This window comes from Diplotaxodon limnothrissa, linkage group LG20 (genome assembly GCF_057381915.1).
Source record: "Diplotaxodon limnothrissa isolate DT_005_m linkage group LG20, D_limnothrissa_male_GT1.1, whole genome shotgun sequence".
Taxonomy (NCBI): domain Eukaryota; kingdom Metazoa; phylum Chordata; class Actinopteri; order Cichliformes; family Cichlidae; genus Diplotaxodon; species Diplotaxodon limnothrissa.
The window spans coordinates 22,933,926-22,951,996 of record NC_140615.1 but is presented as its reverse complement, the minus strand read 5'-3'; the positions used below and the strand labels follow the sequence as shown (position 1 = coordinate 22,951,996).

The 18,071-nt window shown below is 38.6% G+C and overlaps 2 protein-coding genes across 2 annotated transcripts; one reads left to right on the top strand and one right to left on the bottom strand.

Moving 5' to 3' along the window:
* Window positions 1-975: 975 nt before the first annotated feature.
* On the top strand, window positions 976-6,202 carry LOC146610918 (chitotriosidase-1-like). Its single transcript, XM_085345132.1, has 11 exons — window positions 976-1,030; window positions 1,115-1,141; window positions 1,228-1,432; window positions 1,514-1,570; window positions 1,666-1,831; window positions 1,899-2,023; window positions 2,103-2,226; window positions 3,257-3,439; window positions 3,563-3,679; window positions 3,802-3,934; window positions 5,379-6,202. Exons 1-11 carry the CDS (start codon window positions 1,006-1,008, stop codon window positions 5,636-5,638), a joined length of 1,422 nt encoding a protein of 473 aa, XP_085201258.1. The 5' UTR covers window positions 976-1,005; the 3' UTR covers window positions 5,639-6,202.
* On the bottom strand, window positions 6,154-17,390 carry LOC146610917 (N-fatty-acyl-amino acid synthase/hydrolase PM20D1.2-like). The gene is made up of 13 exons (XM_085345130.1): window positions 17,118-17,390; window positions 16,950-17,036; window positions 8,749-8,984; window positions 8,578-8,664; window positions 8,349-8,482; window positions 8,150-8,269; window positions 7,934-8,009; window positions 7,792-7,853; window positions 7,620-7,698; window positions 7,449-7,520; window positions 7,206-7,371; window positions 7,019-7,118; window positions 6,154-6,797 (listed from the first exon to the last, which is right to left on the bottom strand). The coding sequence occupies exons 1-13, from the start codon at window positions 17,335-17,337 to the stop codon at window positions 6,668-6,670; spliced, it is 1,569 nt and encodes a 522-aa protein (XP_085201256.1). The 5' UTR covers window positions 17,338-17,390; the 3' UTR covers window positions 6,154-6,667.
* Window positions 17,391-18,071: the final 681 nt, after the last annotated feature.

Genomic DNA, 18,071 nt, shown 5'->3' with positions numbered 1-18,071 from the left:
ATAATACTCGCTGCAATTCCACATCATTGGTACTCGAGCTTTTTCAATGCACAGCTCAATATAATATTTAACAATTGCTAACATTAAAAATGGCTTTGAGGTTTTTTTTTTGCAAGATTGAATTTTAGTAAAACAAATGTTGGTGCAAAAGCGTCAGTAAACTTTTGACTGTTGTGGTGCTGCACCACTGTTACCATCGTGGTGCTGCAGTAGAATGAAAACCCTTTCCTTTTGCTAAATATTGTTGCTTGACCCTGTTAGGATATCTAATAAAGCATAGGCAAATTATAGAAATTACATTTTGTGGGTCTTCTGCAATGTTCAGGTCCTGCTTTACTGTCATTTCAGTCTGTCACTGGGAAGCTGCCAGACAACATGATCAGACCATAATATATTCATTATAATATTCAACATTTGTGCATATAATTTGATTTTACTGTAATGAAATTAAGATGCTAAGTTTCTTTTATAGGTGTATAACTACTAAACTGCTGCTTGGTAGGGGGCTGCTAGGAAACACGATGACGTCATAATATCAGGTAAGATCCTTCAGGGGCCTAAGATGTACCCATGTGACGGTTTTGGTTCCTCAGCTCCTAACGGTGTAGGAGTAGTTCACAGACAAGCAGACAGGCGGGGAACATATGTAAAATAGTAAGACAGCTGTTTTTTGTATATCCGCGTAATTTTAACTTTCAGGTCCAGGTGTTTGCAAGCTATGTGATGAGCAATCTTAGGTTTTCTGCAAACGTTGTGGAGGCTTTCAAAACAATGTGTGTGTGTGTGTGTGTGTGTGTGTGTGTGTGTGTGTGTGTGTGTGTGTGTGTGTGTGTGTGTGTGTGTGAGTTCATGAATCAGTTACTATTTGACTTATGAAGCAATACCAGAATGTCCTTAAATTTAGGACATTTGGTTTACTTTGAGTTAATGATTATCATAGATTCTGCTTTTTTCTTTTTCTTTACTGCACTGTTTTATTACATTACCAGTCTGACCTCAGCTATCATGCGCATCCTAATTGTGATCTCAGGTAAGGGAAATTGAAATACAGATTTTGCAAATGCAAATTTTATATTTAACTATTTGTATGTAACAAAAAAATGCAACTGTTAAGGTCTCTGTCTCGCCTTTGGCAGTCTGGGTGAGTTCATAAATTGTACCAACCCTTTTATATTGGACAGTCATATAATGTTTTAAAGAGATTGAAAAATGTTCTTTCATATTCAGTCTCATCCTCCAGACTTGTGTGTTACTTCACAAACTGGTCCCAATACAGACCTGGCAATGGGAGGTTTATGCCTTCAAATATTGATCCAAACCTTTGTACGCACCTAATCTATGCCTTTTCTGGTATTAATGAGGCAAATGAATTAGTGACCATAGAATGGAATGATGAGGAACTCTATAGATCCTTTAATGGACTCAAACAAAGGTTAGTCTATTTTCTCCTCATATCACTTACAAAATGTTGAGAAAAAATAATCTTTGCTGCTGTATCTTTACATTCCCACAGGAATCCAAATCTTAAAACCCTGCTGGCAGTTGGAGGCTGGAACTTCGGAACGCAAAAGTGTGACACTAAGCATAAAACAATAATGAATCATAAATTTTCTCTTTATACAGATCTTTTTAATTGTGCCTTTCTTTTGCCAATCGGTTTCATAGGTTCACTACTATGGTGTCAACGCAAGCCAAAAGAAATACATTTATACAATCTTCTATCAAACTACTGAGAAAATTTGGTTTTGATGGACTAGACCTAGACTGGGAATACCCTGCAGCAAGAGGAAGCCCTCTGGAAGACAAGCAGAGATTCACAGTGTTATGCAAGGTCAGATTTGGAGTTACTGATGATTGGCATGAACCACGAAGTTACCTTTCTTTTCTGTGGTTTATAGGAGCTACTACAGGCCTTTGAGGCAGAGGGAACATCAACAGGACAGCCCAGGTTAATGATTTCTGCTGCTGTGTCTGCTGGTAAAGGAACCATTGATGCCGGTTATGAAGTCTCAGAGATGTCAAAGTAAGCTTATTAGTAATATCACATTGCATGCCCTGCAAAACCTGTTTTGCTGACCTTGACCTCTCATGCACTTTATCAGGTATGTCGATTTTATTAATGTGATGACATATGACTTTCATGGTACCTGGGAGAGTGTCACAGGACATAACAGCCCCTTATACAAAGGATCCCAAGATATTGGGGACCACGTTTACTTAAATACTGTGAGTAGATGGGTTCATTTTTCTCCCTGAAAAAGAGGGATTATGTAATCCATTCCGTTTGTTTCTTTGTCTGTTTGTTAGCGGTCTAGTGTTTCAAATTTTATGAAATGATAGATACCAACAAGCTGATCTAAGGTCATTTAATTTTCATGAAAATCAGGTCAATGTGAAAACTAGTAAAAACTTTACATACACAATTTTTTTATGGGTCATGTTCAGACTTCACAACAATATACTAGGTCTTGGGGAGCATGTGTACCTAGGTTGGCCAAACCTTTGACCTTTATGAAATAAATTCAAACAACCATATTGAGTTATATATCATATAAAAGGGTATGGAGAGAGCTGCACAAGACACTACAACATCACTATGACACTATAATATTTCTCAAAATTACACAATGACTGAAAATATGTTAAAAATGTTCAAATCTCAAGCATGTAGATTTGCATGTAAATCACAAAGATTTCAGCTAATTCTGATCCAATCATATGAATAAAGATGAAAAATACACCCTTTTAGTATGTATTAGGAAAAAGCTTTCATTTCGATCAAATCATCTCCAAATTTTGAAGCAATATATTTGTCAAAGGGGAACATAAGCGCTTTCTTTTTCTGAGCTCTTTAGAAAAATTTTTGATATAACATTATATGACTTCACAATGACACAAAAATATTAATATAGTGCAGAAATGACTATGAAAACAATGCAGATATCATTATTGGGGATAACAATACCAGTGAAACATAAAACACCAAACTTTTAGTATAGCCCTTGCCCTTCAGGGACAGTTGTGCTCTCTGAGTGCTTTGTTTTAGACTGCAATTGCTCCCAGCCACGCTCCACTTTTCCACACAGTTCTCAACCAACTGTCGATGGATTGACATTGATTGTCACCATTTTTACACCCTTCTCTAATTCTAACACTTGAGAATTTAAATCACAAATTATTTATAAAGTCAATGAGTCACTGAACCTGATAATACTAGTATTAATGACAATATAACTTACATATGTTTACATTTTAGGATTTTGCTATGAGGTACTGGGCAGAAAAGGGAACACCTGTACAAAAGTTAAATATGGGCTTTGCTACATACGGACGCACGTTTCGTCTTTCTACTCAATCCAGTCAAGTTGGAGCCCCTGCCAGCAGCCCTGCTGCTGCTGGCACATTTACAAGGGAGCCCGGCATTTGGTCTTATTATGAGGTAAAAAGAAATCCCCACTCTCATATTAATATGTTCATTTTAAGTCAGTTTCTATGTCTTAGTAGCAGATCAATGTTAATATGTCAAGTTACCACACAGAATGCATTTTTTATCTGTTTTCAGATTTGCACCTTTCTTCAAGGGGCCAGTGTCCACTTGATTGAGGACCAGAAAGTCCCATATGCCACCAAACAAAACGAGTGGGTTGGATATGACAATAAAGAAAGTTTTATGACTAAGGTAGACATGTGCATCTGGATGTTGCTCAGTTTTTCTTTGCCAGATAACATTAGTACTAAAACAACATATCACATTAAAATGTGCATACTGTTATTAAGTTGTTTCGATTGTTACTGCTTCAGGTCCGTTACCTAAAAAACAACACTTTTGGAGGAGCCTTTGTCTGGGCTCTGGATCTAGACGACTTTAATGGACAGTTCTGTGGACAGGGACAATACCCCCTCATCGGTTCTCTTCGCTCTCTTTTGTTTCCAGGTAATAAAATTCCTACATTAGCATTTTATGTTTGTTTTGAGCTAGCCAGTTTTGGATTTGGGGAAACCTGCAGTCTGCTGAAACTGAAGAAGTCACTTGGATGAGTGACGAAACGTTTCTCCCACAAAACGCTACGTCCAGATGAACAGAATCAACTTTTGGACAGCTAGCCAGTTACTTATTAGTATGCATATTTTCCAATTAGTCAATATAAAGGCTGTTAATGCCTTATTTGGGATATCTGTATTCTATCATAGCTTCCTAATGTTTGTTAAATGAAATACGTAAGAAGGCTTCAGCACATCAGTGACAATCCTAACATTATTTGCTCTTTAGCAATAAAAGACTGGTCAATTTGTCATAAAAGCACTTGAGGATGATCTATTTTTATTAAATAAAACACAAAACAAGTGTTCAATGTATCCAGATGAATACTGGTTAAATCTTTGAACTCAGGATTTGAATTTTCACTCACAGCAAATGCTCGAAAGCTACTATTACACTGACACTTATTAACCCAGACAGGATCTATATAATATGAAACAGAGAGACACTGTTGAATAGCTTTCTGGCCTTTTGCAAACCGAAAGCTGGTCAGCTGAAATAAACAGAAAGTTTAAGGAGGAGATCTGTTCTAAACATTTAAAAAATAAAAATAAAGATAAGGAAAAAACATGTAAAAATATTTTAATACCATTTTAAAATGTCTTAAGTTGTCCATTAAAAAATATTCAAATAAAATGTGTGTATAACTCCAAATTTGATTAAGGTTTATTGAAACACCTGAGAAAAGGACATATAAATTGCAACAGGGAAGTGTAAAGAGGAAGAACTCGTACGGAGCCCATGTGTGCCAAGTGTCAAATTTCTGGTGACTTACACCTCACTTTAGAACAAGGAGCAAATGGAAGCACATTTTAAGAGACCATCATTTAATAGGAGGTTATCTGAACATTATTAACATTTGCAGTTCATAAGAAACAACTGCAGTTATTAGGGCTATCAAAGAGTATTGACTATAGGCCCCTACATCCATGTACAACACCTTGCTTACTAATTAGCAAGCAGTAATTACAAATGTTTTAGGAAAATTTCGTAATTTAGGAAAATTATTGGCCTAATTGTTAAAAAAAAAAGGTTTTGCGAAGAATTTTATTGTTGGCATTATTAACAACTTTGACTAATAAAGAGCTTGTATGCTACTAACATGCACACTAGCAAATGTTTAATTTATTAACTGACTATTAATTTGCGCACCCTAATATAGCCGTGGTTTTATGTAGGATATTTTTTTATATTATATTAACTAAAAGTTAACTTCTTTAATTTAATTTCACTTACTGATAAGTAATAATAATAATTTATGATGATAATAATAAGTATTATTATTATTATTGTTGTTAGTAGTAGTAGTAGTATAACTTTATAGCTATTGTTTCTACAGATCTTCCTCCACTTCCAACTGCTCACACAAACCTGAATCAGGAGACATCAACAAATAAGGATCACATTTTGCCTCATCCCAGACCATCAATCACTACTACAACCACTGACAACTTCTGTGCTACAAAAATTGGTGGGCTCTATGCCAAACCTGACGCTCCAGGTTCTTTTTACAGCTGTGCCAATGGCATCACGTGGATCCAAAACTGCCCAGCTAATTTAGTCTTTCGAGACAGTTGTAAGTGCTGTGACAGGCCGTAGAGACTCTGGACTATTTGTTCTGAGTTTTGGTTTTCAGCTTATTTTTATTACCATTTGGGTCACTATAATGTCATGTCACATTTGGTCAGTTTTGATCATTTTAAACATAAATGCATGATCTTCATCTGAATTTTTTTCTTTTGAGGTTTGGCTTTCAGAGTCTAATCCTTATGTGAACCAGTCCAGGTTTTGCAACGTATGAAATAAAATATGATTATAATTACATTACATTATTCATCTGAGGATGAACGTTGGTCAGTTAATAAAGTTGTTCCACTTTACTTTTAAGTGTTGCTGGAGTTCCTACGTTGTTAGTTCCTTGTCCTCTTCATGCACCTTGGAAGTAGGTGAAGTTGCTGCTGAAAATCCTAGGTGACACAAGGCTTGGGTTGACAACACCCGATCAGCCTTTTAATACCTGAGCGGTTATTAAAAACTGTCAAATTGCTCATACTGTTGTGTTAAGAAAGCCTATCTAAAATTGTGAACAGATTCAATCACATTTACAAATCTGGAATCATTTTAATGAGTCAGCCAGTAAAACAGCATTCTTTGAACATGTAGTCCAGTGTTTGATTCAAGTTAAGCATCCCTGTAGGTAGTGCTGTCATTTGTACCATTCATTATGAGCGGTCCAAATCAAAAAAACATGTATCTTTATGACTGCACTACTATCAGTGTCCCACAATAAGACATATATAATAATTGGTTAATTGAATCATATCATACCACCATAGAGTTCAGAAAAAAATAGTACATCAGTCTGCATAGAGCACCAAAACTTAATCTTGAATGCAAAATTCTAGATAGCCAATTCACAGTGATTTTACTGCAGAAAGGTCAGTGCTCTATCTACTCACATATCACTGAAAAGAGTCAGTAGTCCACATAAAAGATAAAAGTACATCCCACTTTGAAATGAGCAAAATTGTAGTTTCTGATTCTATAATGCAAAAGTTATTTAGTGCAATATCAATGCATTTTGTATGCTATTCATGTGTTTATCTTATCACCAATGTTGTCAATTGCTTAGAGTTCATGGACAGAGCTGTGGGGCTCAGGGAGCTTCCTAATGTCACAGTTCTGGATCAAATTGAAGTAAAAAACAATCATCTCCTCGTAGTTCTTAGTGGAAATCCTTTCATTGATGCCATGGAATCTGAGAAACAAAGGAAAAAAAGGATTCATGGTACTTGGAACAAGAAAGTATTTTATATATTCCCCTCTTCTATTCATGCTGCATGATCTGTTTCTAGAGTTGAGAAATAATCACTGCACGTGGAATTCTTCTTACTGTATTTGTTCAATTTTAAATTGAGGTCTGCAGACATTTTTGGTGAAAATATATTTTGACAGTATTAAAAGCTGCTGAATTCTCACCTCTCAAAGTCACCTGGCTTAAACCAAGCCGGGGAAAACCGATAAATATTTTTGGTCAGGTCGACGAAGTGTCGACTGTCTGTGTTTCCAATACAGATAGCTGCACATTTAAATATGATATTAAATTACTTATAATGTCCTGAAAGATGCTTTAAAATGCTTCCATACAAATCTGTATGAACCCTACCTGGAGCAACTGTAACTGTTGGAAACAAGTCCAGCACCGTTTTCTTAATAATTTGGAAGCCAAAGACCTTGTCATCAGCACCGCTGATGGGTAGAGGGTCAAATCCATTAACAAGTTCTACCTTCACTCGCTGGTCGCCCACCGTATCCTTGATGATGTCCAGTACCTAAAAAAGACAGCACACATCTCATATTCATGTCAAAGTGTACATAGTAAGGCATTCATTCTCAAAAAGGACTCTACCTCTTGTACCGACTGCGCTGAGTGAATTCGTAGATTTACATAAGCTTCAGCAAGGGAAGGAATAACATTTATCTGCAGAGGGAGGGAGATATTGAATTTTTACAAAGAAAAGTAACAGGCTTAAAATCTTACTTCTTGTGAATTACATTCAATTTAAAATAATCACTGCACCTTTACTCCTGCATTAAAAAAGGTGACTGCTGTGGTAGTCCTTACAAATGCATTAGATACTGGTTTTCTTTCAAGTATCCTGAAACATAAAAACTGGTCTATTTCACTGGAACCAATCACAAGAAAACATGACATTTGAATTTATATTTAAATGATATTTAGCAGTTATTACCTGCTAAGGAGCGGAGAGAAGAGCCACAAATTCGACATTATGAACTTTAGTGGTAAACTGAACTGAAGGCAAAGAATTAGTAGTTGGTAAAGAATGAGTACATGAGTATACTACTAGTAAAGAAGTATTTAGATTACCCTACCTTGTGGGCCAGATGCTCAAAGGTGTCACCTTCAGGACCATAACCAAATAACCTCGGCATTGGGTTGTCCTCTAGTCTGAGGAAACAGGATCACAGTTAAATCTTTTATACTAGCTTTTTAAACATGGGGTAGTAAAATTATGGAAGGCAGTGAAACATATGAACAGAGAAGCTAAACAGAACTCATTATAGTTTAAAAAACAATGTTCCTCTCACCTTTTGACTGCTGTGGCTAAGATCCCAATGCTAGTTTCCCTGGGAGGCATCGAGGCGTGACCAGGGGCCACAGACACACTAAGCTTTATAACGGCCTGGCCTTTTTCACTTAACCCGATTCTGCAAATCATAAATCGTACACATACACATAAGATGTGATCAACACAAGTGCACAACACATGTTCAGGCAGGTTCTTACAGAGCAGCAGGTCCTTCAATAGCAGGAATGATTCCATCAAGTATAGTCAGGCACTCATCCATGACAAACAACAGCTGGACACCACGTTGCTTCAGAATACGCACTATGTTCATCGCTCCATTGAGACCACTGATCTTAAAAAAAGAGATTTTGAAGAGCACAGCCATTAAAATGTGATATTTCCAATCCCACTTAAGTTTGTAATGTCATAGTGAAACTGTTAACATACTTCTTCATCATGACCAAGACCGATGTAAAATCCCCTGCGTGGAGCATAGCCCTTTAACAGCAAGTACTCCAGCGCCTGAAGTATTCCCTAGAAGAAATAAATCAGCTGTTTAGCCAAATATACCTCAAGTCTGTTTAAAAGTAAGCTCACACAAAAGTAATGTTTTCACACCATTAGATTGTTTTTGTCATCTATGGTTCCTCTGCCGTAGATGAAGCCATCGATCTCCTTTGCAGAAAATGGTGGTGCTTCCCAACCATCTGACTCTGAAGCAGGTACTACATCAATGTGGGCCAGCAGCATGTATGGCACCAGTTCAGGCTGTGATCCTTTCACCCAAAACAAGTGGCTGTAGTTTGCCACCAATTCATGATGAACCAAGCTAGAAGAGAAAACTGTAGGGAAGGCTGACAAAAACAAAAAACTTAAAAACAAGCTGAAAGAGCAATTGTTATCTTAAATTCATCCTATCTTTCATGACTTATTTATGATAACTTTTTCATGATTATGACTTATTGATTTATTTATAGTAAAAATTCAACTACAAAAAGCATCTACTTGTTCCAGCTTCAAGCAAGTGGTGATCTATGGTAAATAAAATCACTATTGCACATTTTAGAAACTGTCGCAAGCTGTCATCTGCTAAAATTGAACTATAGAAAGTTTCATTTCACAAGTGAGATAAAACAACTGATAGAGGAGGCTATGAAAATTGCAGCAAATGCTTTACAAATGCAATCACTGGTTACTTTACTAGGTGCACCTGTTTAGCTAGTCATTAAAACAAATATCTAATCAGCTAATCACATGCAACCGAGTCAGTGCATTCAGGTATCTAGACATGGTCAAGATGGCCTCCTAAAGTTCAAAGTGAGCATTAAAATGGGGGAAATAAATGTGACTTTGAACCCAGATTTGTTATTGGTTTCCGATGGGTTGGTCTGCGTATTTCAGAAACTTGTGATTTACTAGCATTTTCCCACACAGAAAAATCTGGGATTTTTCCACTTAAACAAGTGAAGACCAAGCAGCAACATCTGCAATTCTTATAAGTAAGGACTTTTATTTGAAAATATTAGTTTTTTAATTGTTTTGGGGCAGAGTCAGCTTCTTTTCCTTACATGACTTGGCATCAAAATACACTATATTGCCAAAAGTAAAAAAAATCAACCATCCAAATCATTAAATTCAGGTCTTCCAATCAATTCCATGGCCACAGGTTTTATGCACCTGTGGCTATGGAATCAATCAAGCACCTAGACATGCAGATTTCTTCTACAAAGATTTGTGAAAGAATGAGTTGATCTCAAGACCTCAGTGAATTCCAGTGCAAGCTCAGTCGTGAAATGTCCTTGCTACTAAATATTCCACAGTCATGTGAACAGCAGACGCTGAGCCTCCAAAAGTTGAGTCTGTTCATCTGGACGTAGCGTTTTCATTGGGAGAAATGTTTCGTCACTCAGCTGACACTGAAGAAGTCACATGGATAACTGCAGGTTTCCCCCAATCTTATAAACTGTACATTTGCATAATGACTGAAACCAGCCCACGGAAGGAACAATCGGCTGGGAGGTCACCTTCATCATAATTATGCAAATTCTCATGACCATTGATCAACAACCACTGATCAAAGACCACTGATCAATGGCCATGAATACCATTCACAAAGAGTTGGGGAATGGCTGCAGTCACAGCATTGTAAGATGGTGAAAGGTGTACTCTTAAGCCCCCTCCGCGATTCAGAGATGGTCTTTCCCTTTTCACATAAATGGCTTCCTTGACTCCGCACTCAAACCAGCGTTCCTCCCTGTCTAGGATGTGTACATCCTCATCATTGAAAGAGTGTCCACTGGCCAGTAGGTGTAAATAGACTGCAGAGTCCTGGCCAGAAGAGGTGGCTCTTCTGTGTTGTGCCATCCGCTTCACCAGAGGTTGTTTGGTTTCCCTGATGTATAAATGCTGGCAATACTCCTGGCAGCGTACACTATGTTACTCTGTTTGTGTCGGGGGACCCGATCCTTGGGGTGGACCAATTTTTGGCACAGCGTGTTTTGGGGTTTAAAGCCACAGAGACGTGGTGTTTAGAAAAAATGTGTCTCAACTGTACTCCTTACACGTACGGGATCACTACAGGTTTTCGTTTAGGCAGCGCTTGCCCTTCTCTCCTGGATCAGCTGGTGCTTTCTTTAGGCGCCTTCCCAACTTTGACAAAAGTCAAGCTGGGATAACCACGGTTACTCAGAGCCTTCTTGATGTGATGTTGTTCTGCTTCCCTGGCTGCTGAATCTGTGGGGATGGTGTTCGCTCTGTGTTGTAGCGTTCTGATGACACCCAGTTTGTGCTCCAGTGGATGATGAGAGTCAAACATTAAATACTGATCCATATGTGTAGGTTTCCGGTACACATCAGCTTTTAGATGTTCCCCATTACTGATGGAAATTTCACAGTCTAAGAAGACTAACCTGCCACTTTTCATATCCTCCCTGGGGAATTTGATGTGTCGGAATCTGGCTTTGACAGTTGCCAGGAGAATGGTACTTGTCTCAGATTATTCACCCAGATTATAAAGAACAACAAAATAAACTACCACAGCTATGCAGATGACACACAAATATATATCACAATGTCACCAGGAGACCGACGCCCTGTACAGGCTCTTGGTAAATGCATTGAGGAAATCAATGACTGGTTGTGCCACAATTTTCTCCAACTAAACAAAAACAAAACTGAAGTAATAGTCTTTGGCGCCAAAGAAAAACGATTACAGGTCACCAGAGAACTTCAATCTATACATCTAAAAACCACAAACCAGGCGAGAAATTTGGGTGTAGTGATGGATGCAGACCTAAACTTAGAAAAACACATTAAGACAATAACAAAGTCAGCTTACTATCACCTCAAGAATATATCAAGGATAAAAGATCTGATGTCTCAACAGGACCTGGAAAAACTAGTCCATGCATTCATCTTTAGTAGGCTTGATTACTGTAACAGCATCTTTACAGGTCTACCTGAAAAAATCAGTCAGACAACTACAGCTCATTCAGAACTCTGCTGCTCGAGTCCTCACTAAGACCAAAAAAGTGGACCACATCAGTCCAGCTCTGAGATCTTTACACTGGCTGCCTGTCCGTCAGAGGATAGACTTTAAAGTTCTGATGCTGGTCTATAAAGCTCTGAATGGTTTAGGACCAAAATACATCAATGACCTCCTGACCCAGTATGAACCTTCCAGATCCCTCAGGTCATCTGGATCTGGTCTTTTATCAGTTCCCAGAGTCAGAACCAGACATGGAGAAGCTGCATTCAGCTTTTATGCTCCTTATATCTGGAACAAACTCCCAGAAAGCCTCAGATCAGCTGAAACACTCAGTTTATTTAAATCCAGGTTGAAGACTCACCTATTCTCAGCTGCATTTGAATAAAGCACCAAATCCACACTTTTAAGCTTAAATTTCAAAACTTACACTAACTACTGATCTTATCTATTTCTGATTTTATCTGTTTTGATTTTATATACTGTTTTGTTTGTTTGTTAAGCTTAAATTTCAAAACTGATTTTATCTACTGTTCTGATTTTATCTGTTTTGATTTTATATACTGTTTTGTTTGTTTGTTTGTTTGTTTGTTTGTTTGTTTGTTTGTTTGTTTGTTTGTTTGTTTGTTTGTTTGTTTGTTTGTTTGTTTGTTAAGTGGGTTTAGAGCTCTGGGTAGCTCCCCAGCTGGGTCTAGACTGGGTCTAGAGAGTATTTTAAATTCAGGGAATTTAAAATAGAAAGTAGCTCGTCCACAGAAGGACTGGTAGCTCCCCTTACGATAAGGGTTCAGATCGCGCGAACAGGTGTGGGATTAGAGCTCTGGGTAGCTCCCCAACTGGGTCTAGACTGGGTCTAGAGAGTATTTTAAATTCAGGGAATTTAAAATAGAAAGTAGCTCGTCCACAGAAGGACTGGTAGCTCCCCTTACGATAAGGGTTCAGATCGCGCGAACAGGTGTGAAATGTGTGTGTTTAGTTAGTTTGTTTGTTTGCTTGTTTTAATCAATTTTAAATCATGCTTTTTATTTGTTTTTGTTTCTAATGTCTCTGTAAAGCACTTTGAATCACCTTGTTGTTGAATTGTGCTATACAAATAAATTTGCCTTGCCTTGCCTTGCCTTGTCTGACTGACACAAACCAAGAGTAAAGTTTGGTGGAGGGGGTATTATGGTTTGGAGCATTTTCAGGAGTTGGGCTCGGTCCCCTAGTTTAAGTGAAAGGAACACTTGTGCTCCCAACAGGGAGATGGCCCTTTCCTGTTTCAACATGACTGCACACCAGTGCACAAAGCAAGACCCATAAAGTCATGGATGAGCAAGTCCAAGATGGAAGACCTTCTTCCAACCAAATAGAACACCTTTGGGCAGGCCTGGACTGGGAAGAAAAATAAATAAAGTATCAGCCCTATACATTATTATACACGTCCTGCCAATTGTGAGATACCATTCTGAGATAATCAGCTGGCCAAAGGAGGAAATAGAAGCTACTGACATCAAGACAAGGAAGTTCCTTGCCATGGAGGGTTTCACCCAAAGTTCAGCAACCTCAGGCTAAGCTAAGTGGAAGGAAGGATGCCACGGACAAATGTGTGTCAGAACAACTATCCAGGATGAAACAACAACAATCCATGAGTACATCAGGAAGAGGTCCACTCTTGCTGCCCTTTTCTTGGCTTGTTCTAGCAATAGCCGCCTCTTGTGACTGCAAGGACTTTAGATTGGCTGCTGCTATGGTAAATGGCCTGCATTTGTAAAAAAAATCATTTGTATAAAAGCAACAAGTCCCTAAGGACTAAGTAAGTAAGTCCCTAAAGTGTACTGTAAAGCTCTATCAGTGCTGTAAAGCTCTATCAGTGCCCTGGGGCGCACTGACAGAGGCGAGGCTGCCGGACACTGGCGCCACCGGGCCCTCTGACCACCACCAGTAGGCAAACATGGGGTTAGTATCTTGCCCAAGGATATCTGGCATGCAGCCTGGGATCGAACCACCAACCTTCTGATTAGTGGCTGACCTGCTCTGCCACCTGAGCTACAGCCACCCCACACTAGTATTACTGTTGACACATTTTGCTGCATCTGTTTTCAAGTTCTTTTTCTTTTTCTCACTTAGCTTTTCAGTCCCACATTTTTATTTATTTTTGTTTGCCCATCTGTATCAACGCTTCTTCCACATTTAATTATGTTCTACAAGGTGGAATATTGTTGAGGGACTGCAGCCCTTCAAGATAGCCTGTAGCCTGTCTTATATTGACAAAGCAAAGGGTCTCACTGCAGCCACTGTGGAGCTCTGCAGTAACTGGAAACACATGACCTCAACAGTGACCTGAAACCCATGACTTCCACACTAGGTAGAAACACGTCCAACATATTGCAATACGGGACACAACACAAAAACAAAGGACGTTTCTCAATTCTAAAGTACGTGAGTCCAGACTTCTTAGGCGCACACGGGAGTCCGAACTTCCCAAAAATGCAAGAACGCAGCACGATCATTTTACAATAGACCCTGCGCACAAGAAAATGCTAACTTCCTGTTTTAAGACCGGATGTAGGGTTGTACATTTCCGGTAGCTTTATTTGGCAGTCAATTGCTACTGCAAAGGTGAACTCAAAAATCATGTCCAAAATACGAAAACGGAAAGATTACATTAAGTTACAAAGAGCAGAGGGTGGTAACACTCACCATTGCTGTGTCATAAAAAAAATCAAATGATCAATTTTGATGTTTGAAAAGCGTAGATCGATTGTTTGTTTACATCACTCAACCCAAGCAGAACTACATTACTGCATGCAGAAGACACATTGTCCACATTCAGAAGCACATCTCTCTATAGTGACAGTTCTTATGATTTAAACAGGCAAATGTCCAGCATTCAAACTACAGGTGAACAATAGTCAAAGCCAGATGTTTCCCCGTTATGTCGATATCAGTACACACCTACACAGGATGTCAACAAACCGTGAAAAAAAGCCACAGGATATAAAAAAAATACATGATTGATTGCAGGTAAGGGTCTGTATATATTAGTATTTACGAAGAGTATGTTGTGACTTATTACTTACAATTACAGTGGTCCCTCGCTATAACGCGGTTCACCTTTTGCAGCGTCGCTGTTTCGCGGATTCTTTTAGTGCAATTTTGCATGCTTTTTTTTTTTTAAAGCACATTGTGTTCTGCATCCCGATCACTTTTTTTTTTTTTTTTACGAAGGTTTGAGCTTTGAGAGTTTAAACAAGAGAGAAAAGTGTGAAACTGTTCATGCCTTTCTGAGAAAAGTGTATAAAGTGTGTAGTGATGGGTTTTACAGCCTTACATTTTAAAAAAATTGTAAAATATAAAGCTGGCTACTTCGCAGATTTCACCTATCGCTGGTTATTTTTAGAACAACACCCGCGATAAACGAGGGAATTCTATATACAAATACTGAGAAATTTCAATCCCTTCTCTCTTTTGCTCTGAGGCGCGAGGGAAAAATATAATAAGTCGATGAACATCATCTACAGATATATTCAGTAAATGCCCAAGACACCTTGAGAAATGTAAATCGCCGCTTGGCTTTTTTTGGAAAACCCGAACATAAACAAGATGCGAATATCACACCGGAAACGAAGTGCCCTACAGGAGTTTCCTCACCGGAAGTAGCATATGCTAAGGTGCACATAGTCTATTGGAACAGCAGCATACTTGATGACATCACCGTTCCGGAGTTTTTACTGCCATCCCCTCTTAATTTAACTGTGATTAATATTTACAATGGAAATTACACATTATGTTTTTGATCTTCTCTCTTTTTTTGTTTTTTAAAGATAATTTTCAAAAAGTATCTTAAGCACTCTGGCAAAATTCGCTTTTATGTATGATCTGTTCCATAATGTCTAAAGAGCTTCATGCAGTTAAGCACAATTACTGCATGTATGAAAACACAAGCTTAATCTCTCTATTAATAAAAATAGTATACATGTATGCCTGAATAATAAGAAAGAGGTGAGATGTTAGAACACTTTTATATTTATTTTAATAGACACTGGCCCTTACAATAGACAGCTGGGGTTTGGAAGAGAATTGAACAAATATTTAAAATATAATCGGATCATTTGGAGCAGCCGTCAGGATCTCCACGCATTAACATGTTGTTTTTGCTCTCAGTGAAAACGTTTCCTCTTGAATTTAAATATTTTTAATGTTATATTTAACTCAGAGTCAGCTGTTTAAAAAAAGAACAGAATATTTTACATCAGGCAGTATAACAGGTGAAATTTAAAGTACACTGACAGCTCTACAAGTAAGACTTCAGTATTAAATAAAACAGTCCAGTTATAAAGCTTAATCTGAGCCAAACTGATTTGCTCAGGAACAAATGAAACACTGAAAAAAAAAAAACAATAAAATTTTTAAATGATCTAATTGACTTGTATCATGTTTAACTTGAGTAGCGAAAGACCACAGGGGGGGTTTGAAAATGATGTCCGCTATTGTCGCAGATCCACAGCTTGTTTTTTGTCCATAAACTTTGCAGATGAGAAGAAGAGGCAGAGTTCTTCGTGAAAAGTGAAAAAGAATGGCTTAGTTTTCAGAAATCGACATTTATGAATGAACCCATAATAATTATCACATTTAAGACATTTTCAAGTTTATTTTCTTTTCTTTGAGATTCAAAAATAATATCATTTTTAGAAAATTCAAGTAAGTTTGGAATCTTTGGGAAAAGCCAGTAGTGCACATCGTCCCACGGGGCTTTACAGTATATACATTCGTAAAATAAAAGTTCTGTCGAATCAATATTCCCATTACAGAAAGAACAAGACTTATTATCAATAGGAAAACAATGAGAGTATTTCATAATGGACCTCCTTAGCTTTTGGAGGAATGGGAAGTTTTAGGTAATTTGCTCTGATTTCTTTCTTTTGATCGCAGGAGAACGGTTGTGAAATGGAATTTGGATTTGATCTATATGGGGGGAAAGCATTAGTGAATAATTCCTTAATTTTAGAGTTTTTTTAGACTGTTAGCTCCACAGTGGCTGCAGCCAGGTGCTCTTGGTCGACAAAGGGTCATGGGTCATGTGACTTGAGGGTTTTGAACCACGTGCATCTCGGTGTAGCGTTTCGACATACCTTGGCTCAGCAAGACGTGGAAAGGTTAATTCTGAATAAGGTGTACGGAACAAAGTACATCTGCACAGCAAACATTAACTTTATCCATTTATTAGCGCTATACAAGTTTGACATACAAAAACTACATTAACGTTTAGAGTTACAGCCATCAGCTAGTTCCACGTTGAGCACATTATATATAAAAGAAAGTTACTTTAAGCACGTTTTACTGGCAGGTTTACCTTTTCGGAGGAATCTGTCAAATTCATGCAGCGCAGTGGTGTTGCTTTCTGTATTTGAGAATGACACGGTGGGGATGCGGATTGCCTCTGGACAAATGGAGACAAATTGTTACCAAACAGAAGTGTCTCTGCCTCCATCTACATCCACTACAACACGACTCCGAATACCTTTAAAATTTGCTAGGAGCTCCTCTCTCTGATGGTGGTCAATGACGAGCGATTTGTTATTCGTCTTTTCCCAGTGTGCGAGTTGAAGTCCGGCGTTAACGTCCAGTGAAAGAGTCCTGATAGCCGCTATTGTAAATAACAGCAGGACTGTAATAAGCAAGCTGCTAATAATTATCTTTAAAAACTTAAATATTCTTAACTTTGAACCCGACTCAGTCATTGTAATGGTTGTTGTGTTTACAGCAGAACTCGTCGACTGTGACTGCAGGCTGAATTTGCATTAGAGCCACCTGCAGGCAGACAAGGACAGTCACGCCTACATTATGTAGAGAGCAGTTTTTTAAGAGCTTATTTCAGTTTTAGTTAAATCACCATCACCATTCGGGTGGAGAAAGAATATACAAAGCTTGTGTTCAATCTCCCTCACGACGTGCAGGTTTTTAGTAGTAAAATAATTGCCAAAATACAAAGCAAACACTTTATTGAAATACATTTTTCTCTGCGACCTGCTGGAGCGGGGGGGCTAGGAGGAGGAGTTGGCTGTCCGACTGCGGTCTGGAGTGTGGGGCCTCCCTGCTGCTGCGGAGTCGGGGCGGTCTGCCTCCCCCCACCGCAGGGAAAAGGGTAACACCACCTGGGTCTGGGTGCAGTTCCCCCCCTCCAGGGGCAAGGGTACCTAGACCCGGGGCTTAGAGTACGCTTGGGGAGTGTGATCGTGTGTACAGCGTCTCTTTATGTCTGTCTCCACGTTGGTTGAGTGTGGAGTAAGTGTATATGAGAGCATGAGGGTGGGAATGGATGTTTGTATATGTGTGTGCCTGTATTTCTGTGTCTATATGTCAGGTTGGGTGTCAGGCGCCACCTCTCTGGGGACATCTTAGGCCCTCCAAGGTATGGAGGCCTATCTCCCCCTACCACCACTTCCCCTGCCAGTGGCGGACTCCCTCAGACATC